At 42.3% G+C, this 25,215-nt stretch overlaps 1 protein-coding gene across 1 annotated transcript in view; it reads left to right on the top strand.

The window, feature by feature from the left end:
• ADGRD1 (adhesion G protein-coupled receptor D1) overlaps positions 1–25,215 on the top strand; it is a 919,695-nt gene that overhangs the window by 717,996 nt on the left and 176,484 nt on the right. The window contains exon 21 of the mRNA XM_056533246.1: positions 22,829–22,895. Within this exon, the coding sequence (XP_056389221.1) occupies positions 22,829–22,895 (67 nt within the window). The remainder of the gene's footprint in view (positions 1–22,828; positions 22,896–25,215) is intronic.

Raw genomic sequence — 25,215 nt, 5'->3', positions numbered from 1 at the left:
TTCTTTTGCTGTCCTGGCACCATAGGGGCTTCCTAAATGCGGCATGCCCCCAGAGCAAAATTTGCTTCAAAAAAGCCAAATGTGACTCCTTCTCTTCTGGGACCTGTAGTGCGCCAGCAGAGCACTTTCCACCCCCATATGGGGTGTTTTCTGAATCGGGAGAAATTGGGCTTCAAATTTTGGGGGGTATTTTCTGCTTTAACCCTTTGTAAAAATGTAAAATTTTTGGGAAACCAAGCATTTTAGATAATTTTTTTTTTTTTTTACATTTGCAAAAGTTGTGAAACCCCTGTGGGGTATTACGGCTCACTTAATTCCTTGTTACGTTCCTCAAGGGGTCTAGTTTCCAAAATGGTATGGCATGTGTTTTTTTTTAGCTGTTCGGGCACCATAGGGGCTTCCTAAATGCAACATGCCCCCCAAAAACCATTTCAGAAAAACGTACTCTCCAAAATCCCCTTGTCGCTCCTTCGCTTCTGAGCCCTCTACTGCGTCCGCAGAACAATTAACATAGACATATGAGGTATGTGCTTACTCGAGAGAAATTGGGCTACAAACACAAGTAAAAAATTTCTCCTTTTACCCCTTGCAAACATTCAAAAATTGGGTCTACAAGAACATGCGAGTGTAAAAAATGAAGATTTTGAATTTTCTCCTTCACTTTGCTGCTATTTCTGTGAAACACTTAAAGGGTTAACACACTTACTGAATGTCATTTTGAATACTTTGGGGGTTGTAGTTTTTATAATGGGGTCATTTATGGGGTGTTTCTTATATGAAGACCCTTCAAATCCACTTCAAACCTGAACTGGTCCCTGAAAAATATTGAGTTTGAAAATTTTGTGAAAATTTGGAAAATTGCTGCTGAACTTTGAAGCCCTCTGGTGTCTTCCAAAAGTAAAAACACATCAATTTTATGATGGAATCATAAAGTAGACATATCGTATATGTGAATTAAAAAAAATTATTTTGAATATCCATTTTCCTTACAAGCAGAGAGCTTCAAAGTTAGAAAAATGCTACATTTTCAATTATTTTGTAAAATTTTGGGATTTTTCACCAAGAAAGGATGTAAGTTAACATAACATTTTACCACTATGTTAAAGTAGAATATGTCACGAAAAAACATTCTCGGAATCAGAATGATCAGTAAAAGCATTCCAGAGTTATTAATGTTTAAAGTGACAGTGGTCAGATTTGCAAAAAACGCTCTGGTCCTTAAGGTGTAAAATGGCCTGGTCCTTAAGGGGTTAAAGTGTACCTGTAGTCAACAAAAAATATTTATATAATGAAGACAATACCATCATGTGTATATTTGTCATATACATTGGTTAAAAATTGTGTATAATTTTGGGTGAAAAAATGCTGTCCCTGCAGCTTTTGTCTGTGTGCCTCCATGAGGGGTCGAAAAACAAGAAGTGAGGGTGAGACAAGCTGGGCTATATGCAGGCTCCTGGATTGTCAATCATCCTGATGTATGAGCCAGGAGCATGTTATAGAGCCTCAGTGCACACTGTCCTGCTTTTTCTTAGTGCATAGAGCCCTGCTTGTCCACCCTCACTTCCTGGATTTGGACGTCTCATAGAGACACACAGGCAATGGCTGCAGGGACAAAAATATAATCATTTTTAAACCTATGTATATGACAAATATACATATAATGGTATTATCTACATTATATAAAATGTTTTTGTTGACGACAGGTACACTTTACAATCCATTTAGTGTCGTGCAGGCTCCAGGGCATCTAAAATGGCAGATCCACATGTGAGGATAAGGGGCAAGGAATCCTGGGAAGGCTGGAACAAGGGTAGGCGGGATGACCCTGAATCACATGCAGCATGCAGCCCATGCAGCATGCAGGGACAGACAGCAGTGTGTTGCACAGTAAAGCTTTTTTACAGCAGCGATTCACCTGCCAGTCACATCAGTGTTCTGTTGCAGAGAGAGAGAGGGGCTGAGAGCAGTGTGTGTTGCACAGAAAAGCATTTTTACAGCAGCAATTCACCTCCAAGTCACATCAGTGTTCTATTGCAGAGAGGGACAGAGAGCAGTGTGTTGCACAGAAAAGCTTTTATACAGCAGTGATTCTCCTCAAGCCTAAATCCAGCCTAGAAGCACTGATATGGAAGGGAGTGAGATTGAGAGAGAAAGTGCAATTTTGGGTGTAGTAAACAGCAACTGTGTGCTGCAGCACTGGTGTGTACAATAACTGAAAAGCTAATAGTAGCCAGCCAGTTAGGGTGAGCAGAGCACTAAAAGCATATTGTCCTCTATTAAGTATAAACTGTGCATACATCTAAGTAGTGTATCATTTTGTTCCTGTTAAAGTCTTAAAAGCCTAGATACTGTGAAAGGCCAGCCAAAAAAACACACCTGTTGGTGTTGTAGACAAAAAATGTTTTAGGCATAGTGGAGCATATTGTATTCTTCTCCCATACGCACATGTCAGGCAGAGAAGTGCCAGGAATTGCACAAAAGAGTGGCAGAGGCCTAAATTCATCAGGCAGAGGTTGCAGCAGACTAGGGGCAAGTGACAGCAGGAGTCGCAGCGTGAACCCTGAGCTCCCGATATCATCTAGCGGTCGTGTCTCAAACAGCAACCCATCTGCTGTCATCGATAGGTTAGTGACATTCACCCCAGTCAACAGTTTGTGGGTTCCTCAGGCACCGCCCTTAGAAGTATCTTAAGCTGGGGGTTCAGCTCCACTATTTAGTGAGGACGATCTACTCGAGGACTGTCAGCAGCTACTGCCCAGCCAAGAATTGGAGGAGACTTCTGCTTCTTCCTCCGCTAGGCGGGCAAGTAGTGATGAGAAGAGTGGCATGGGAGGTGGTGTTCCGAGCGTTCAGGCTCCTGAAACAGATGAGCGCCATAGAAATCTGTCAATGTCTTCAGCCTGGTGGACCCTTTGCTCCTTCTTCTGTTAGACATTTTGTGTAGGAGACGTTCCCCAACGATTTGGTGGCAAAACAGGTCGAAAGAATATGACTGGTGGTGCCGTCAATCACTATAATAGAGTAGCTTGCTCAGGAGCTACAGAGTTATGCGGCCATTCCAGTCGGCTGCCAAGCCACAACCCCTTTTATGGGCCCTTTCACTGCTTTCTGTGATTTGTAGTGCACCACCTGGACACAGCACTGCAGATAACAATAGGTCACTGTCTGAGGTCATCCCAATGATTAATACTTTGATTTCTATTGGATTTGTAAAGGCTTTCTGTGATCAGTAGTTTGTGCTCTCTCTCTGCATGGCACATAATACAAAGCACTAATACAATAACCTGGAGTCATGCTGATAGCTGTATGCTAGGCTACCCTGACATTATCAGTGTTCCCAGTACTTTTATTCAGGTGACAAAATGCTATATGTTCCTCATATTTTCTGCTATTATTACTGTCAATGCCAGGCTTGTACAAAAAAGAAAGTTGCAACAGCACACTTGGTCAAAAAATGGAGGCTCTTAGCGCACTTTTTGATCAAAATGCCAGGCTTGTGCCAGCTGAGTCTGCCAGTGTCCAAAAGTTCGGCGAGCCACTGTCACCCCAAAGTTCTGAGTAAGACCAGGTTCGCTGGGCTCAACTCGCTTATCTTTACCCTTTACCCATAGTATTCCTATTCATGATTGTTAGCCAAAAGTCATTTTGTACTATCTTTATGGAAATGTCACATTGCCTTACAATATATATAATTCCCCTTGAATTCTGATAAGAATATTTTGTTAAAAGAGACTTCAGAAGAAAAATGACTATTTATTGTTTGTTTGTCATTTTCATTAAATCATGCTGGTTTCATTCTCTGTGATATGAACCCCCTGCATAGGGAAAAAAATTTGATGAATAAAGCAATTCATTTTCATATGTTATTGTTTCAATGTAGACTTGTGAAGTAAAATTTATGAAATGTATTAAAATGTATTTTCAAATATGTTTTTAATGTATCCTCCTGTGCCCCTTTCAATACTTCATTTTGTTTTGGATGTGCAGATTGTGATGAATAAGACACACTTTTTGTTAATGGCTTCTATGTATTATTAACCCCTTCCCCCTGCATGCCTTCTGGGCCTTAAAGGGGTACTTCAGCATTGTAATCCTATCCCCTATGCACAGGAGGAAGGATAAATGTCTGATTGTGGGGGTCTGACCTCTGCGATCACCACAATCTCCCTGTTTATGAATGTGTTAAGGACCAGATCGTTTTTTGCACATCTCACCACTGTCACTTTAAGCATTAATAACTCTGGGATGCTTTTCCTAATCATTCTGATTCTGAGATTGTTTTTTCGTGACATATTCTACTTTATGTTAGTGGTAAATTTTCATTGATACTTGCATCTCTGAAAAATTCTAAAATGTCATGAAAAATGTGAAAATGTTGCATTTTTCTAACTATGAAGCTCTTTGCTTTTAAGGAAAATAGACATTCCAAATAAATTTTACATTGATTCACATATCCAATGTGTCTACTTTATGTTGGCATCAAAAAGTTGACATGTTTTTACTTTTGGAAGATTTCAGAGGGCTTCAAAGTATAGCAGCAATTTTCAAATTTTTCACAAAAGTTTCAAAATCGGAATTTTTCAGGTACCAGTTCAATGTTTGAAGTGGATATGAAGGGCCTTCATATTAGAAATACCCCATTTATGAAACTGCACCCCTCAAAGTATTCAAAATGACATTCAGAAAGTTTGTTAACCATTTAGGTGTTTCACAGGAATAGCAGCAAAGTGAAGGAGAAAATTCAAAATCTTTATTTTTTACACTTGCATGTTCTTGTAGACCCAATACTAATAGGGTAATAGGAGAAAAAGCCCCCCAAAGTTTGTAACCCAATTTCTCTTGAGTAAGGAAATACCTCATAGGTGGATGTAAAGTGCTCTGTGGGTGCACTAGAGGGCTCAGAAGGGAAGGAGCGACAATGGGATTTTGGAGAGTGAATTTAGCTGAAATGGTTTTTGGGGGGCATGTCACATTTAGGAAGCCCCTATGGTGCCAAAACAGCAAAAAAAAAAAAAAAAAGAAACACATTGCTTACAATTTTGGAAACTACACCCCTCAAGGCACGTAACAAGGGGTCCAGTGAGACTTAACACCCCACATGTGTTTGATGACTTTTCGTTAAAGTCTGATTTTTTTTCACTAAAGTTACGTTTTTTCCCTACATTTACCACTTTTACAAAGGGTAATGGGAGAAAAAGCCCCCCTAAATTTGTAACGCAATTGCTCCCAAAAATGGAAATACCCCATATTTATCTCTAGACTGTTTCCTTGAAATATGGGCTCAGAAGTGAGAGAGTGCCATACACATTTGAGGCCTAAATTAGGGATTTGTATAGGGGTGGACTCGGATGCAAGCGTCCACTACCAAAAATAGTGATTCCCAAACAGGGTGCTTCCAGCTGTTGTTAAACTCTCAGCATGCCTGGTCAGTCAGTGGCTGTCCAGAAATGCTGGGAGTTGTTGTTTAGCAACAGCTGGAGGCTCCATTTTGTAAACAGTGCCATACAAAACATTTTTATTGGGGAGTGTTTTTGGGGAAGTGTTAGGGAGTGTATATGCAGTGTTTTACCCTTTATTATGTATTAGTGTAGTGTAGTGTTTTGGGGTACATTCACATGGGCGGGGTTTGCTGTGAGTTTCCCACTAGGATTTTGAGCTGCAGTGGAAAATTTTCCACAGCTCAAACTTGACGCAGGAAACTCACTGTAAACCCACCCGTGTGAATGTACCCTGTACATTCACATGGCAGGGGGCAACCTCCAACTGTTGCAAAACTACAACTGCCAGCATGTACTGACAGACCATACATGCTGGGAGTTGTACTTTTGCATCAGCTGGAGGCACACTGGTTGGAAAACCTTGAGTTAAGTTCTGTTACCTAACTCAGTAGTTTACAACCAGTGTGCCTCCAGCTGTTGCAAAAGTACAACTCTCAGCATGCACTGATCGCCGAAGGGCATGCTGGGAGATGTAGTTCTACAAAAGCTGGAGGCACGCAACTACTCCCAGCATGCAAAGACAGCCGTTTGCTGTTTGTGGATGCTGGGACTTGTAGTTTTGCAAGATTTAGAGGGCCACGGTTTAGAGACCACTGCACAGTGATATCCAAACAGTAGCCCTCCAAATATTGCAAAACTACAAATCCCAGCATGCCCAAACAGCAAACAGCTGTCTGGGCCTGCTGGGAGTTGTAATTTTGCAACATCTGGAGGGCTACAGTTTAGAGACCACTGTATAGTGGTCTCCAAACTGTAGCCCTCCAGATGTTGCTAGGCAACAACTCACCGGCTACCGTAGTCAGTATAATGACGCACCAGGGAGAGGATTGTCGCCCGCCGCCGATAGCCGCCGGTAAGTGACCTTCGGCACCAGTCCCAGCACAGTTCCCCCGCTCTGCCTGGACTACCGTAGGGGGGCAGAGCGGGGGAACCGAACTTTAACCCCCCCTGCCCCTTCTCTGCTATTGGTCAGTCACTTCTGACTGACCAATAGCAGGGATAGGAGGGGTGGCACCCCTGACACCTGACTCCTATCCCTTCAAGGGAATCAGGGGTGTCTTGGACAGCCCCGATCCCTCTTATTTCCTTATTTTTATTTTCTAGGATGCCCTGTGTCCTAGATGGGTTAACATGGCACAGATATAGAAGGAAACTGTCAAAAGGACATGCCAATGTATCTGTGCTTGAACAGGTACAATTTATTTCAATGGCCCGAGACATTGGCCCATATTTATCAATCAGCCTGAAACTCTAATTGTCTGGTTTTTCCCATAGCAACCAATCACAGCTCAGCTTTCACTTTACAGGAGCTCATTAAGATATTATAGCTGAGCTGCGATTGGTTGCTGTGGGAAAAAACAGACAATTAGGGTTTCAGGCTGATTGATATATCTCAACCATTATTTATGTATGTTTAAATATTTACAGTTAAAACATAAAGAAGATATTGGTAGAATTTTTTTTTTACATTTCAGGTACCTGTATAAAGATTAACCCCTTTCTGACCCCTACTGTATATTTAGATTTTTGGCTTACTTCTTCCCCCTTCTCACGCTTTAATTTTTCCATTGTCATATGAGGGCTTTTTTTTTTTTTTTTTTTCTTTTTCAGGACAAGTTGTACTTTTTACTGGTCCCCACTTTAACACTATAAGGTATTAAGAAACCAAGAAAAAAAAATTGTATGGCAATAATGAAAAAAAAATGCATGGTATTCTAAAATGGACATGCAAAACTTTTTCTACAGTAAAATTCAGTACACTTCATTTCATAAGTTTAGCTTTTTAAAAAAATTATTTGTGTATAACCATGTTTCGTTTCCTATAACTTTTTTTTTATTTTTCTACTTGCGGAACACCATTATCTGTAGTTTTTATTGAAACAACAGTTGCGTAGATGGAACTTTTTAATATCTTTATATTCCATTTTGTCTGGGATCTAATCTCTGTCTGGTATATGCAGATACTCGTACATTATTAAGGTTCTATTATAATGTTTAACGCACTTTGGTTCTTTTAAATTATTTGTCTGTATCTATTGAGCATTTTATTGAGCATCTTATTGCACATTATTCATTATTAATATTTGTTGAAAATGAGAAACATTATGGGGGAGATTTATCATTGCTTTTAGAGTACTTTTTTGTCTATGTTTTGGCACGGTTCAGGCGCAAGTAGCATATTTTGAGACTTTTATGCGCCTTTTGATATAGACAGTTTCTCTTTTTTTGCCTACCCGTAGAACTTTTTCTTTTTGACCATGCAGGGGTCATGTATTCATCACTTGCGAGTTTTGTTAAAAGTTGCTATTTTGTGCGCAAAGGTAAATTTTTAGGAGCAAAGCTACCCCGCCTACCAGTAGGTGTGAGAATCACTTCTACCTTCCACAATTCAACCTTTAAAGGGAACCAATCATCAGATTTTACCCTATATAACGCTTGGCAAAGCGTTATATAGGGTAAAATCTTTATTTTCATCATTCCCGGGGGACGCTCCTGCCTCCAGGGATGGTGAAGATATGAAGTTATAAACTAGTCACCGCCGCTGCCGTAAGTAGTCCCCTGGGCGGGGAGCTCCTCTCACCTACTCCCGTTCTTCTGCAGGCAGCGACGCCCCCTCCGCTTGATTGATGAACAGCGTCATCGCTCTGCTTTGTCTGTTCAGTGAGCGGAACAATGGCGCGGCCCATCAATCAAGCGGAGGGGCGAGCTGCCGGCCGAAGAACGGGAATAGGTGAGTGGAGCTCCCCGCCCAGGGGACTACTTACGGCCGTGGCGGTGACTAGTTTATAACTTCATATCTTCACCATCCCTGGAGGCAGGAGCGTCCCCCGGGGATGGTGAGGACAACAATTTTTCCCTATATAACGCTCTACCAATCAATATATAGGGTAAAATCTGATGATTGGTTCCCTTTAACCTCTTGTGGATGACAGCGTCCCACTCCCCTTCTATGACATGCGCTCAGGAGCTGAGCGTGGGTCATAGCTGGGTTGTCCTGGTGGCTATCTGCCACCAGGACCCTTCTCTAATGCCAGACATCACCGATCACGGCTTTAACCCCTTAGACACCGCATTCAATTTGATTCTAGCATCTAAAATGCAAGTAAAAATGCCACGGCAGAACTGTGAAAATATGTAAAAACACCTAACCTTCCAAATTCAGGACCCAGGAAAGTGTCTACTTCCCTCACAAGTGTCTAGAAAAAGTGTATGGGGTAGAGCTTTTCCCACCACAGCAAAACTGCGTGAAATTCATCATCTTGCTGCACCTTCTTGATAAATAAGATGCACACTAGTCAAACCCACCACCCAAATAAATGTGGCAAACTAGCTCTACCGTAGACATTCTTTGATAAATCTGGGCCTATAAATGTATTATAAAACTAGTGCAACTTTTTGTATTTATGCTACCAAAGAAATATCGTATATAATATAATAATAATATTGTAAGTAAATATGCTCATTGGTTCCTTTTTGTCAACATTGTACCTATGCTCTTTAGAGCATTAGTGAGTAGCTTTGCATGTCAATAAAGTGATACATTATCATTTACTTACATGTGCACTTTTATAGTGTCTCTTCCTTCAATTGGAATGTAGTTTCTGTGTTTAAATACACGGAGTAGCACCCCCTTGGCTCTTTTTGTTATAAAGTAACTTGAACCACCATTTCTTGAATTTATCTGCTGGTACCTCCTGCCATAACCAGACTGTATTCACAGAGCAGTTATGGCAAGCACTAAGGCCTAACAGAGCTTCAGAAAACCACGGTGTCATTTCATAATGCACACAAGATTACACAGTACTTTAACCCCTTAAGGACTCAGGGTTTTTCAGTTTTTGCACTTACCTTTTAAAAATCATAACCATTTCAATTTTCCACCTAAAAATCCATATTATGGCTTATTTTTTGCGTCACCAATTCTACTTTTGCAGTGACATTAGTCATTTTACCCAAAAACTCACGGCAAAACAGAAAAAAAATCATTGTGCGACAAAATCGAAGAAACAACGCCATTTTGTAACTTTTGGGGGCTTCCGTTTCTACGCAGTGCATATTTTGGTAAAAAATTACACCTTATCATTATTCTGTAGGTCCATACGGTTAAAATGATACCCTACTTATATAGGTTTGATTTTGTCGTACTTCTGGAAAAAATCATAACTACATGCAGGAAAATGTATGACCCCTATAACTTTTTTATTTTTCCACGTACAGGGCAGTATGAGGACTATTTTTTTGCGCCGTGATCTGAAGTTTTTATCGGTACAATTTTTATTTTGACCGGACTTTTTGATCACTTTTTATTCATTTTTTAATGGTATAAAAAGTGACCAAAAATACGCTTTTTTGGACTTTGGAATTTTTTTGCATGGACGTCATTGACCGTGCGGTTTTATTAATTATATATTGTTATAGTTCGGACATTTACGCACTCGGCGATACCACATATGTTTATTATTTTTTTTTATTTACACTGTTTTATTTTTTTTATGGGAAAAGGGGGGTGATTCAAACTTTTATTAGGGAAGGGGTTAAATGACCTTTATTAACACTTTTTTTAAACTTTTTTTTTGCAGTGTTATAGCTCCCATAGGGACCTATAACACTGCACACACTGATCTCTCATGCTGATCACTGGCGCTGGTTTTCACCAGAGCCCGCCGCAAAGCGGGATAGACTTGCTATGTTGCGCAGCACCCAGGTCACTACCCCTGGCACGACTTGACCACACAGGCGGCTGAGGAGATTCGAGGTACAGAAGGAGAACAGCAACTTGTAGTCAGAATAGCAGAAGGTCTGGGCAGGCGGCACTGGTGCGCAGTCAGGAACGAAGCAGGAGGTCAGTAGGCAGGCTGCACAGGAGCAAGGTCAGGAACATAGCAGGAGGTCAGTAACAAGGCAAGGCAAAACACAGTAACGCTTTCTCAGTGGCACAAGGCAACAAATATCCGGCAGGGATGTGGGGGAGGAGCAGGAACTTATAGAGGAGACACAGGTGAACACATAATTAAGGGCGTACTAGCCCTTTAAATCTTAAAGCTCCAGCGCGCTCGCCCTAGGTGATGGGGATACGCACGCCGGAGGTGAGAGGCAGGAGAGGAGGTTGCAAAGGACCAGGGTGAGTGACGGGTTGGGATTCGCATGCAAGCACGTCCCACAATGCAAACCCCAGCCCCGCCGGCAGCAGCAGATGACAGTGAAATGCACTCACGGCAAGCACAGGCGCCCAGAGCGCAGACCGTATAGAAAATCTTAGTGAAAAAGGTTTTTTATGGCTCGGCCTCTTATAGAGAAAAAAAGAGAGAATTTTGGGAATCCTCCACCTAATTTGAATGGTTGCATATGATTAATAGAATTATGAAGACTTTTCATCCTACCATTTTAAGGACAAGATAAAAAAAAGTACTGTGATCACTATATACATTCCCTGGGTGGGTGGAGGGGGAAAATAGAAAGATAGTGACGATATGTGTGGTCATAGCTAAACAGGAGCAATTTGCATACTTGGCTGTATCTGACATTCCAGAATTCAATAATCCACGCTCAGTGATATTGAAGAAGGTATCATCCTGGGTTTGAATAAGTACATTTATCCCTATTTTTTTTTTCAGACTGTCCATGTTGGGCTCAATAGTGTCGGGGATATAGCAAATCAAAAAGCCCAAAAACTTAATTTGAGGATGCACCCTCTGATGATTGTGAGTTGTAAAGTCCATTTTATGCACATAGGGGGAGATTTATCAAAACCTGTGCAGAGGAAAACTTGCCCAGTTGCCCATAGCAACCAATCAGATTGCTTCTTTCATTTTTCACAGGTCTTCATAAAAATGAAAGCAGCAAGCTGATTGGTTGCTATGGGCAACTGGGCAAGTTTTCCTCTGCACAGGTTTTGATAAAGCTCCCTCATAGAGTAGACAAATAAATTTTTAGAGCATGCTTCTATTGTAGGCTTTTCTCTTGTTAAGCAATTAATGGATGGAATACAGAACTAGAGATTGGCAAATTTTTCAAAAACAATTCCCAAAAAATTCTGTACGATCCGAATATTTGCTGTGCATCGCTATTAAAAACGGCAGAGAGACTCAATAGGGATGTAGAACACTTTGCCTTGCCGTAACACGCATAGGGAGTGTGCTGGGGTAGTGAAATAATACTGTTATTCAGATAGACATGCAGATTACAGGCGTCGCTATTAGAATCACTGCCGCAGAGCGGCACAATCATTAGATGTGGCAGCAGGGTCAGGAGACCATATGGCGTCACAATTGAAGAAATTAAAGAGATTTTTAGATGTCATTTGAAGAGTTTAAAGAGATTAATGAATTTATTGTGCCACTAAAATATAACTTTTATTGTTACTTATTAAAATTACACCATACTATCACCATCTAAAAAAGATTGATTCACAGGATCCACTAAAGGTTACCATCCGTCTGGTGGATTTATCATATATTCAGAGCGCCACCTGTCTGATGGATTATCATAGATTCCTATATATATATATATATATATATATATATATATATATATATATATATATATATATATATTGTTCTCTACGCGTTTCTGCCCTAATTTAGGGCATCATCAGTAGAACTTTATACATGCAAAGGTTTCAATGTATAGGATTAACACATATGAAATAAAGAGATAACAATAGCGTCACTCAGTATGAACATAAATCGATTTGGCACCCCGATACTAGGTGCCACTATACGGGTGTAATCAGTCACAGCGGAACCAGAAGTAAGCAGGTATAGCCTAGGAGAAAGATATATGAAGCCAGTCAGCCCATATGCTCAGCTGCAATAAAGTATTTTATCTTATATGGAGCTCACACTCACAGTCCTTAGTCAAACTCCCGGTACCTAAAAAAGAATAACACATATATCCCTGTGAATAAAAGATGCCTCACGGTACCTGCAAAGGAATAGCGGTATCGCCGCCACTTGCTACTCACTGTCCGCTGATGTAATCGCCGATTACAGGATCCCAGTAGGTGCGCAAACCCGCAATAGCGGGGAGCCAGTGTTAGTCTCACCGGCTTCTGTGCGCTCACCTCCCTGGGATCCTTGGTGTCTGGTGTCATATCCTGGCGCCTCTGCGTGACATTGTCCGTCCCCGCCTCACTCTGACGCCCACAGGGGGCAGGGCTGAATGCCGCTCGTCACTGCTTAGTATGGGGCCAGATAGAATATGCTGTGATTTACGGCTAGGAGAGTGGGTAAATTAACTCCTAGGTAACCGGCACAAAGTATAATCACAATAAAAATCTAAGCCACAGCCTAAGTAGCAAACGCAGCTCCCTAGGGGATAATGCAAACAGGTGGATAAAGTCCCTGCATATTTTTAACATCTAAATCCCCTATGGCCAAAGAAGATAGGGTTATTGAAATAACTTGATTACATCAATAGACAGGGTTGAAGAAGGCTGGTAAAAACTTATGAATGACCAATGGTGGAAAAGGCCGGGATGTAAAGGTGCCATACTAGATTATACAGGCACTTGGTCCCAAATTATTGGGAACAACCCAGGCAAGACCACCAGAATACCCTCTCTAATTTATTACTATGATATCCCCTGTCTGTAAATTGCATAATTACTTCCCGGAATTAATAGGTATCACAACCCCCCCCCCCTCCGGATAAGTAAACCGGAGGGGCTTTAAAACCCTCCATTGAGCTCACTGTAAATATCCCTACCTCCAGGGGATACCTGTATCATCCAACAGACAGACCAAAGTATAACATCAGCCAACTAAAGAAGTATAAAGAATGTCTAAAATGAGTTCCAAGTGTATGGGGATGAACCCAGTGGGATTACTACAAGGGAGGTGGAGGAGTAGTAGTGGGGGCCTAGGGAGCCTATTCTCACCCTATACTAACTTAGGCCCTAATCCCTAGGCGGTATTTCATATATAAATCTGCTCTCCTTCAGCAACAAACGTTTATCAAAATCTCCCCCTCTTGGGGATTGATTAACTTGTTCTAATCCGAAAAACATGAGACGATCATAGCAGCCATAGTGTACAGAATTCATATGATGGGCCAAGGGGGTATCTCTATTGTTTCTGACATCTCCCAGATGTTCTTGCACTCATTTCTTAAAGGGCCGGAATGTTTTGCCAATATATCTTTTATGGCACGGACAGATCGCCAAATAAATAATACCACGAGTGTTACAATTGATGAAACTACGGATAGTGTGTACCTTACCAGTCTTTTCATTAAGAATTTCCTTGGTTTTCACCATGTTAGGACACGCCTTGCAGTGTCCACATGGAAAATTGCCTGTTATCGGTATTCTATTAAGCCAAGTGCTCCCTTTAGACTGTATAGGGGGAAGGTGGCTATGTGTCACCAAATCTCCTATATTATGGCCCCTCCGATATGTGATCTGGGGTTTATCTGGTACTGTGTCCCTCAAATCAGGATCCATCCGTAGGATCCTCCAGTGTTTCTCAAGTATCCCCCGTATCATTGGGGATGCATGATCAAACGTGGCAATCACATGTGTTGGCTGAATCTTTTGGTCTGTCTGCTTGGGGGTCAACAAATTCTCCCTCGGAGTCTTAAGAGCATTTTGAAAGGCTGATCTTAGAATATAATCCGGGTACCCTCTACTTTTGAATCTGTGTCTCAGATCCTTTGCTTCCCTCAGGAAATCCTGTTTATCAGAACAGTTCCTCCTGAGGCGGAGATACTGCCCCCTCGGGATACCCCTTTTTAGGGGTCCCGGGTGGCAGCTCTCCCACCTCAGGAGACTGTTCGTGGATGTCATCTTTCTATGTATAGTGGTATGCAGTTTACCTTCAAGAGTTTTATGAATGGAAATATCCAAATTGGGATGTGAGAGTCATGGTATTCATATGTAAATGTGAGTGCTAGACTATTTTGATTCAGCAACCTCAAGAACTCTTTAAACTCATCAACGCTGTCCTGCCATAATATAAAAATTTCATCAATGAAGCGCGTTTGCATTATCCCCTAGGGAGCTGTGTTTGCTACTTAGGCTGTGGCTTAGATTTTTATTGTGATTATACTTTGTGCCGGTTACCTAGGAGTTAATTTACCCACTCTCCTAGCCGTAAATCACAGCATATTCTATCTGGCCCTGTACTAAGCAGTGACGAGCGGCATTCAGCCCCACCCCCTGTGGGCGTCAGAGCGAGGCGGGGACGGACGACGTCACGCAGAGGCGCCAGGATATGACGCCAGACGCCAAGGATCCCGGCGAGGTGAGCGCACAGAAGCCGGTGAGACTAACACTGGCTCCCCACTATTGCGGGTTTGCGCACCTACCGGGATCCTGTAATCGGCGATTACATCAGCGGACAGTGAGTAGCGAGTGGCGGCGATACCGCTATTCCTTTGCAGGTACTGTGAGGCATCTTTTATTCACAGGGATATATGTGTTATTCTTTTTTAGGTATCGGGAGTTTGACTAAGGACTGTGAATGTGAGCTCCATATAAGATAAAAGTCTTTATTACAGCTGAGCATATGGGCTGACTGGCTTCATATATCTTTCTCCTAGGCTATACCTGCTTACTCCTGGATCCGCTGTGACTGATTACACCCATGTAGTGGCACCTAGTATCGGGGTGCCATATTGATTCATGTTCATACTGAGTGACGCTATTGTTATCTCTTTATTTCATATGTGTTAATCCTATACATTGAGACCTTTGAATGAATAAAATTCTCCTGATGACGCCCAAAATTAGGGCAGAAACGCATAGAGAACAATATATATATATATATATATATATATATATATATATATATATAAATATATATATATATATATATATATATATATATATATATATATATATATATCTCTATAGGAATCCACCAGACAGGTGTCGCTCTGAATATAGGATAAATCCACCAGAAGGGTGGTAACCTTTAGTGGATCCTGTGAATCAATCTTTTTTAGATGGTGATAGTTCACAATCACTAGTATGGTGTAATTTTAATAAGTAACAATAAAAGTTATATTTTAGTAGCACTCCCCCCACACTTTTTTGTAAAGTTTTTTTTGCATATTTCTGATGCTGGGAGATGATTTGACCCCTTGTAGGTCTGGAAAATCATTCTACATATTCTATTATTGAGTTTATTGTGCCACCAGCAGCATGAACGTATAATGCGGCACAATGACACTGTCTAGAGGTGGCGGCAGCCTATGTAGGCCACAGAGCGGCACAATGACAGAGTAGTGTCTCAGTTTGTCCTCCCCCTCAGTGGTTCAGGCCTGACCCAGGAGGACTACTAGGTAAATCCTGCCAGTATCATATGCTTGTCTAAAATTTTAAGCCACGCAAGTATAAGTAAACACGGCTAGTACTGTGAAACTGTGTATGAAACTGCAAATGTGTCATTTAATCAGTTATGGTATATTTTTATCGCTCCAACCTATTTCCTTGGATTCTTGTGGTAATTCCAGAGTTAATATATGTAAAAGAACAGCTTAAGGAGTGTGTGTTTTGCAGTGTACCAGTGGCTGTATAGTGTATGCAAAGTTTCCTGGCCATTTTTAGGATGTCTTGCAGATGGGTGGAAGACTTAAGGAACCGCTTGACAACCAGATTGAACACATGTGCCATGTTATGGTTTATTTTTATCGCTCCAACCCGTTTCCGTGGAGCCTGTCTGTGGCAGCAGCCTGACGAGACTTTAGGGCCTCACAATTGAGGAGATTAAAGATATTTTTTAAATGTCAATTAGAGATTTTGTTAAATGTGCCACCGGCAGGAGGAGATCACATTGCGGCACAATGACACAGCCTGGAGGTGGCGGCAGCCTAGGTAGGCCACAGAACTGCACAATGACAGAGCCTGGAGCCTGGCAGCATCATGACAAGACCATAGGGCGGCACACTAACAGAGTCTGGAGGTGGCAGCTGCATGAGGAGAGGTGGCATGTTTGGCTCCAGACTACCCACTTCTGCCAACCTGCTTACTTCCAACCATGCTACCACTTTGCTGGCTCAGCTGCTGCCTCAAGGACAACCTGCCACACTCCCTCCTGATGATGATGAAGCCCCTTCTGCACCCAGCTCCCAAGTGCGATCGGCTTCATCATCATCAAGTTGTGTCTGCATGTCACTGATGTCATCCTCAAGTTCCTCAACGGTGTCTGTTTCAGGAACCTGAATGCTTGCAACACTACCTCCCTCGCCACTCTCCTCATCACTACTTGCCCACCTAGCAGGGGAAGCGGCGGATGTCTCCTCCACATCTTGGCTGGGCAGTAGCTGCTGACTGTCCTCTAGTTGATCGTCCTCGCTGTATAGTGGAGCTGAGACCACAGCATACAATACTTCTCTGCATGAGGGAACAGCATAGGACAGAGTCAGTTGGAGGACAGGTACTATTCCCGGGCCATGCCAACTGAGGGTTGAGTCTGAGGAACCCACCGACTGTTGACTGGGGTGTCGGGTGTTACTTGGGATGAAGATGATGACCGAGTTAACAAATCAATGATGCATGCTGGGTTGCTGGTCAGGACATGACCGCTAGCTGACACCGGGAGCTCAGACCTCTCGCTGCGACTCCTGCTTCTAGGCACCCCTTCTCTGCTGTGACCTCTGCTGGCGCCTGATAAGTTTAGGCCTCTGCCACTCCTCTGTGCACTGCCTGGCACTTCTCTGCCTGACATACTTGCAGAACAGAGGTGTGCGTATATATTAAACTTTTTTATAGAGCAATACGCCCTTATATGGTGTGTGTGTATATATCCCTGCTTTTACAATAACAGGCCACTATACGCTTGAAATAGAAAACACGCACAACAGCGGAATGCATCTATATTTTACTTTTTATAGAGAAATACGCCCCTATACGGCTGCAACAGAAACTTGCGGAACACTCAATGTGTGTGTATATATCCCTGCTTTTACACTAACAGGCCACTATGCGCTTTAACCAGTAAACACATACAACAGTGGAGTACATCTATATTTCACTTTTTTTAGAGTAATATACCCCAGTACGGTTTCACCAGAAATAAGCGTAACAATGTAGTGCGTAAGTCTTTTAGTGCTTTTACACTTACTGTTCCCGTATTAGCTTTAACCAGAAAAAAACATAGAACTGCGAAGTGCGTATATATTTCACTTTTTTTTAGAGTAATACGCCCCAGTACGGTTGCACCAGAAATAAGCGTAACAATTTAGTACGTAAGTCTTTTAGGGCTTTTACCCTTACTTCCCCTATTAGCTTTAACCAGAAAAAAACGTAGAATATGTTTAGATTGTGGTATGAGATTATTTGTAAGAGCTCTTAAGGGACATCTGCAGCAAAAGACAACTTATTACCTATCCACAGGATAAGGGATAAGTGTCTGATCGCGTGATCTCCCAAACGGGGTCCCCGCATTGCCGCTCTATGTGAGTGGCTAATGCGCATAGCGTCAACCTCTCTGAGGGTCACTGTACGTACCCTCCCCGGGGCAGAGCCGTGGCCCCATGCAGGAGATTGCGGGGGGGTTCCCAGCGGTGAGATCCCCGCAATCAAACACTTATCCCCTATCCTGTGGAGAAGGGATAAGTTGTCTTTTGCTGCAGATTTCCTTTAAAGGAGTACTACAGCACTTCGGTTCTCCCATAGACAATGCATTAAGCATGTTCCACTTTCATCTCTTCATGCAGCAGGGAGAGCAGACATCCCAGTGGTGTGATCCCCAGCGATCAGACACTAATTTCCTATCCTGTAAACATGGAATATGTTTTAAATGCTGGAGAACCCCTTTAAGTGTATATGTGATGGATATAGAAAATAAAGTTTTAATGACAAAGGAAAGTAAATAGAAAAAACAGGTGGAGTACTCTTTGTGGTGTGCGTTGGCTTTTCCAGTGCATTTTTCTTTGAGTGGTAGTTGCATTAGGTTCCTAACTTTTGGGAAAATCATGAAGCATGAAAGCTCTGCTATAACACACAGTGCTCTACTACATTAAAGGGGTACTCCGGCCCTAATACATCTTATCCCCTATCCAAAGGTTAGGGGATAAGATGTATGATGCGGGCCTACACGTCCCCCCTCCTTGCATTGCATTTAGGGGGAGGGGTGTGATATCACACAGGGGCAGAGTCGTGACGTCACGATACTCTGGCCCTGTGGTCTTCAGGCTTCACACTCGGAGCCTCCAGCACTGCAGAGAGCTCACAAATTGGGTGTGGAATGACAGATTGTGGGAGTCCCCAGAGGCGGGACCCCCGCAATCATACATCTTATCCCCTATCCTTTGGATAGGGGATAAGATGTATTAGGGCCGGAGTACCCCTTTAACTCATATAATTGTACAGAAATCTAATGTAAGTAGTTATAGTGTTTACAGAAGCCCTACTATGGAAACCTGGATTTTAAGAGTTGTATTCCTGCTGCACAGCCATAACACGTTAGGGAAAGCTGATGATTACTGTGAAGCAGGTGAAATAGAGGGCATAGTACATTCCACAAGTTTGTATTGTGTTATGTGATTCAGGTAAAATATATATAAGGTGTTACAAAAAAGGTCTGCAACCTTTTTAACTTTAGAATTGCATTTTTCTTCTTGAATGATTTTAGCTTGATTCAGTAATGATGAGAATTACTGTAGGTACAATAATTGGTAACCTTAGGATCTTCACTTTGTATCCTATTTGACACTTCAAAGTCACAGGTATGGAAATACTCTCACATAGAGAATAATGTAAAATTGTCCACCTGTGCAGCCCCAAGCTTACCCACAAGAATGATCCGTCCTAAACAATGGACTCCCAACTTGGCAACAGTCCCAGTAAAATACAGGGTGTAACAATATCAAAAACAGTAACACAAACACAGTACAGAAGTCAGGGAGCAGGTCAGGACCCAAAGGTTAAACAGACACAGACCAATAAAAACAAAAACAAAGGAAGGAACAAACAGACAGATAAAGAGAAGCCAGGCAAGCCAATTCAAAATCAAGATAGATGTGCAGTACAGAATCAGAAGGCAAACGGACAGTCAGGTCACAACCCAAAGTAATAAGTGCAGGATACACAGTAACATGGCACATACATACCCAGTGCAAAGAAGAACCTCTAGCACAGGCAATGTGTGGAAGGCAGACTCAGATTATAACCAATTAGGGACCCAGGGCATAAAGGTACGCCCCGACTTAAGGAGCCAGGGTGTACCTGTATGCCCGTGGTAATTTCAAGGGTCCTGAGACAATGGGGTCAATTCAGACCAGTGATTTGCAGTAATTCCCGGTCAAACGGGTCTCTGGTGACCCGGTGACCTGAAAAAAAAGGGTGAATGGGGCTGTCCGAGACAATCCCATTCACCCTTACCCAGCAGGAGTGAGGTGGCACGGGTACCACCTCGCGGTTACGTGATTAATCGGTCGGAAAGACCGACCAATCACTGCCCTGCTGGGCGGTGATCGGGGCGGTGATTGGGGCCGGCGGGGGTCTCCTACCTCTCCCTGGTCAGGCAGAGGTCCCCTCAGAAGTGGCGGCAGTCCCGGCGGCAGGAGCGGTGGCAACAGCGGTGGTGGTCCCTGATGCTGTTGCTTAGCAACAACTCTCAGCAACTACAACTCCCAGCATGCCCTTTGATAGTCTATGCATGCTGGGGGCTGTAGTTATGCAACAGCTGGAGGCACATTTTTACTATGAAAAAGTGTGCATCCAGCTGTTGCATAACTACAACTCCCAGCATGCACAGACGACCAAAGGGCATGCTGGGAGTTGTAGCATTGCGCCTCCAGCTGTTGCAAAATTACAACTCTCAGTATGCCCTTTGACTGTCAATGCCTGCTAAGTGTTGCAGTTTTGCAACAGCTGGAGACACATTGGTTGTGAAACAGAGTTTGTGCCCTAACTCAGTGTTTCGCAACCAGTGTGCCTCCAGCTGTTGCAAAACTACAACTCCCAACACGTATGGTCTGTCAGTGCATGCTGGGAGTTGTAGTTTTGCAACAGCTGAAGGTTTGCAAATTTTATGTCGTAGCTCAAACTCCCAGCGAGAAACTCACTGTAAACCCCCGCCTGTGTGAATGTACCCTAAAAACACTACATTACACTACACAAAATAAAAAGTAAAAAACTACATATAGATATACCCTTACGCAATCAATCCTCCCCCCCCCCAAAAAAAAAAAAAAAAAGTCTTGCACGGCACTGTTTCCAAAACAGAGCCTCCAGCTGTTGAAAAACACCAACTCCCAGTAATGCCGGACAGCCACTGTCAAGGCATGCTGGGAGTTTAGCAACAGCTGGATGCACCCTGTTTGGGAAACACTGCTGTAGGGTATTTTGGTGGCGGATGCATATCCCCAAAATAGTCCTCAAATGTGCATGGCGCTCTCTCGCTTTGGAGCCCTCTCGTATTTCAAGGCAACAGTTTAGTGCCACATATGGGGTATTTTCGTACTCGGGAGAAATTGTGTACGGAAATACCCCATATGTGGCACTAAACTGTTGCCTTGAAATACGAGAGGGCTCACAAAGCGAGAAAGCGCCATGCGCATTTGAGGACTATTTTGGGGATATGCATCTGCCACCAAAATACCCTACAGCAGTGTTTCCCAAACAAGGAAACACTGCTGTGGTTTTAAAGCATTTAAGATGCTATAAAACTACCAAACTTTTAACTGCTCTTGTTGCAGATACCAAATATATCTGACAACTACTGTAGCTCTGCCAATCCTATAGGCTAGGCAATAATATCAATCACAACTTGTTCTGTTGCTTGACACACAGTGCCACCACTGTCAGGCCTGCAGCGCATGTGGGGTAAGTCTGTGAAGGATTCCCAACCTTAGACTCATCAAATGTGCACTACAAAACTGACAGTGTGTATGTTGGCTATCTACACAGGGAGGCCACTGGCAGTCGAGCATTGTGTGTCAATTAATAGGAGGAGCGGGCGTGATGAAATAAAAAATTTTTTGTCTCTATCACTAGTATTTCACTAAAAAATGGCATATTACAGCTGCTCAATGTCTATTTTATCCTTCCAAAGGGAGGGAGGCATGTCCCTCTCTTGCCTGCACTGTTATGGCTCCTCCCCCTCCCTTACTCCTGTTCCTCTTGCAGCCTTGTCAATCAGCCATCTCATGTCTATGACCTGTGGACATGCTCATGCTGCTGTGGGACTCATAAGTGTCCCAGAAGGTATGGGGACCCCTAGTGGTAGGATTTTTGAAGGGTGTTTTCTTTAATAAAATGTGATTTATTTATTTATTTTTAAAGAAGTATATCAGAAAAACTATTGTTTTGCCAAGATTTACAACATATAAAAAGTTTTTATATATCACAGTGCCCATTTAATACCCTGTCAACAGCTATCCAATGGGGTCTGCACCCAAGAGAGTTGACAAAATCCCTTTAAAATATCAAAGACCCCTCCCAGATTATTAGTGTGCGGACTTTCTTTGTTAAAATTCAGTGTAAAGTGCTACATCAATACCATTTAAAGAAGACCTCAGCAAATGAAAACTATTCATTGTGGGAAAATATATATTATAAAGTGCTGCATTGAATACTAGCAAAAGCCTAAGATTGAGTATGTTTGTCACCATCATTTATCCCAAAGACCGTGGGCTAAAACAAGTTTCTAGAGTAAAATAACAATCATCACTACCATGAAGAAGGTTAATCTGCTCGGCACTTAATACTGCAATTCTCTAGGATGATACATTTAATGCCTCAAAGACAGATGTGGATAAGGATGTCATTGGTATAACATTCCAAAGGACAGGGAATAAGTTCTAGATTGCGAGGGGTTCAAGCACTGGGCGTGTCACTACCTCTGCCCGAAGCAGAGGCCGCCACGCCCCCTGTATATAGCTCTATGGGAGAGCCGAACTGCTCTCCCATAGCGCAATAGGGAGGGGACGTGGCGGCCCCCGATTCGGGCAGGGGTCGCTGTGAAGGAGAACCAGGGCTTCAAACTGTAGATTGGTCAGAACCCCCCCCCCCCCCCCCAAATCTAAAACTTATCCCCTATCCTTTGCATACGGGATGTTTTCTTCCATGACACTTCTCCTTTAAGTCCTACATGTGCTGCATTTCAATATTTTTTTGCATCAGTCATTTTGTTCTGGTGGTTTAGATGTAAGTTTTATACTTCATAGTTATGTCATCTGGAACACAACTTTTCCTCTCTGTCATACACTCAGTAATGGCATAATTAATGTTACCCTGTCACTCCATTTTTGACAATGTAATATCATTAGTAAAATACAGTAGTTACTATTAAACTATGGAATTCAATGTTCTTGAGGGTAAAAATATATTATAATTAAATCATTTTGATAATTTATGATAACTTGACTACTTTTTATTTTAGGTTCTCCCTTGGTTATCTGCATTGTGTCTGCAACATCTGCTCTGGACAGCTATGGAGTTGGAGAAAAGTAAGTGTATAGTACAGGCATTTAACCTCATAACACAGTAGGGGTCTATGAGGGCTGTGGATGTTGTGTACCTAGTCTTTTTAAAGGCATTTGCTATTGTGCAGATTGGTAGGCTGTTGCATTTCATTGATGCTTAATTGGTACTAAGGGGCCCAAATGAGAGGATGCAGGATGCAGCCATGCTTTCATGTTGTTTACGCTAAATTTTGACCCTCCCATGTGAATGTAGCAGCTAGAATCGAGACTCAACAGACCAGGCATTGTTCTTCCAGTCTTTTATTTTCCACTTTGTTTAGCCTGTGCGAATTGTAGCCTCAGTTTCCTGCTTTTAGCAGACAGAAGTGGCCCACAGTGTGGTCTTCTGCTGCTGTAGCCAATCTGCTTCAAAGTTCAATGTGTTGTACATTCAGAGATGGTATTCTGCATACCGTGGTTGTAGCAAGTGGTTATTTGAGTTAATTTTACCTTTCTATCATCTCAAACCAGTTTGCCCATCTTCCTCTGACCTCTGATATCAACAAGTCCTTTTCATCCACACAGCTGCCACTCTCTGGATTTTAGGACAATCGTCTGTATACCCTAGAGATGGTTGTGTGGGGAAAATACCATTAGATTAGCAGTTTCTGAATCACTCAAAGTCACTTAAAGAGGACCTGGGATCACTCTTAAAAAATACTTAGCTCTATAGATTCTGAGTAGGGGGGATTTGAACACATACCTGTTTATAGTATTTTGATGCCCCCCCCCCCCTTCTTTGCAGAGATACAAGGTCCTATAGCACCTTTGACAATCTCAATACTCTATCAGATTGGCGGGGGTCAATTTTTTGTGTGCTGTGGAGTTCAGGAGTCCAGATCCTGCTGTCTGGTCTATGGTACCTAATGAATTGACCAGTGAGTTTATATTTCAAAGTAATGTGTAGAAGGCAAATTTAGCAAACTGAGGACATTGTGTTATATTTGTTTTGTTAGGGAGCAATATCTGTGTGAGGGACATAGTGTGCATTGTGTACAGCCCAGATAAGAGTGGGCCCGCTCTACTACTATATTCTAAAGCAGTGTATAGGGAAAGCAGAGTGGAGATAATGGCCCTGATTTACTAATAGTGGAGTGGAGTTTTCTTTGTGGGTTTTGCATTTTTCCACAATATTTACTAATGTTTTCCTACATTTTGCACTTTTCCCTACGTTCCCTGTGTTTTTTTTATTTTTTTTTACACCTGCTCTGAGCTGTGGGGTTTTTCAGAGCTCAAATCCACCACATTTCAGGCAGCCATGCCCCTTTTCGGGTTTTCTAAATAAAGTGGAGAGTTGGTTGGGTTTTTTGAATTTATGGTGCAATTCAGGTGCAGACACAATTTGTGGTACAATTTGACACATTGGCTCTCATTTATTATTCTAAACCCGACCTCTTTTTTCGTTTTTTTTTGTCGCATCTTTGTCTGCGCCATGTCGCAGACATCGTGCGCCAGTCTGCGACACCATGCGACATTTTTTCCCGACGGACCCGATGTGGATTCTCCCAAACCCGAAAAAGGGGCGTTACCCGACATTTCTGAGCTTTCCCACGTATTTATTAAGGTTTCCAAGGAGTTGGAAACCAAAACCAACAAAACCCACGTGCGACAAACAGGATGCGACATAATAATAAATACCAGGGGAAAAAAGCAGTCGGGTAAGAAAGCAAGATAGACTTACAACCCGATTTTCTTAGTAAATGAGGGCCATTGGGGTTTATTTCCTAAGAGTGGAGTGTAGGTTTCTTTGTGGGTTTTGATTTCCGACAGGTATTTTTCCAAGGTATTTACTAAGGTTTCCCTACATTTTGCACTTTTACCTACATTTTGCTTTTTTTACAACTGTTCTGATCTGTCGGGTTTTTCTCAGCTCAAATACAACACTTTTTTTTGTGGAAACCTTAGTAAATATGTTGGGATTTTTTAAAAACTGTCAGGACCACGCACCTTTTGTCGGGACCACGCCCACTTTATCCAGTGGTCACTCCCCCTTTTCGGGTTTTTCTTGTAAAATGGAGGGTTTTGTTTTTTTTTGGTCGCAAATTGTGTCGCAAGGGACGTGCGACACAATTTGGGCGCAAAACCTGACAAAAAAGAGTCGGGATCATGTTAGTAAATAAACCCCATTTTGTTACACAACCCAACAAAACAGATTGGGTTTACCATAGTAAATCAGGGCCAGTGTGCTGCCTTATTTTTCTTTCGCAGCAAAATCTGTGCTATTGTTAAGTGTGATGTTTTTTGTTTGTGGTACACTTAAGGGTAAAAGCCAAGAAAACAAGGATTGTGGTTTGTGATACACATA

This window comes from Hyla sarda, chromosome 1 (assembly GCF_029499605.1).
Source record: "Hyla sarda isolate aHylSar1 chromosome 1, aHylSar1.hap1, whole genome shotgun sequence".
In the NCBI taxonomy this organism is placed as follows: Eukaryota; Metazoa; Chordata; class Amphibia; order Anura; family Hylidae; genus Hyla; species Hyla sarda.
The sequence above is the reverse complement of the archived record's forward strand: the minus strand, read 5'-3'. Positions and strand labels throughout refer to the sequence as shown.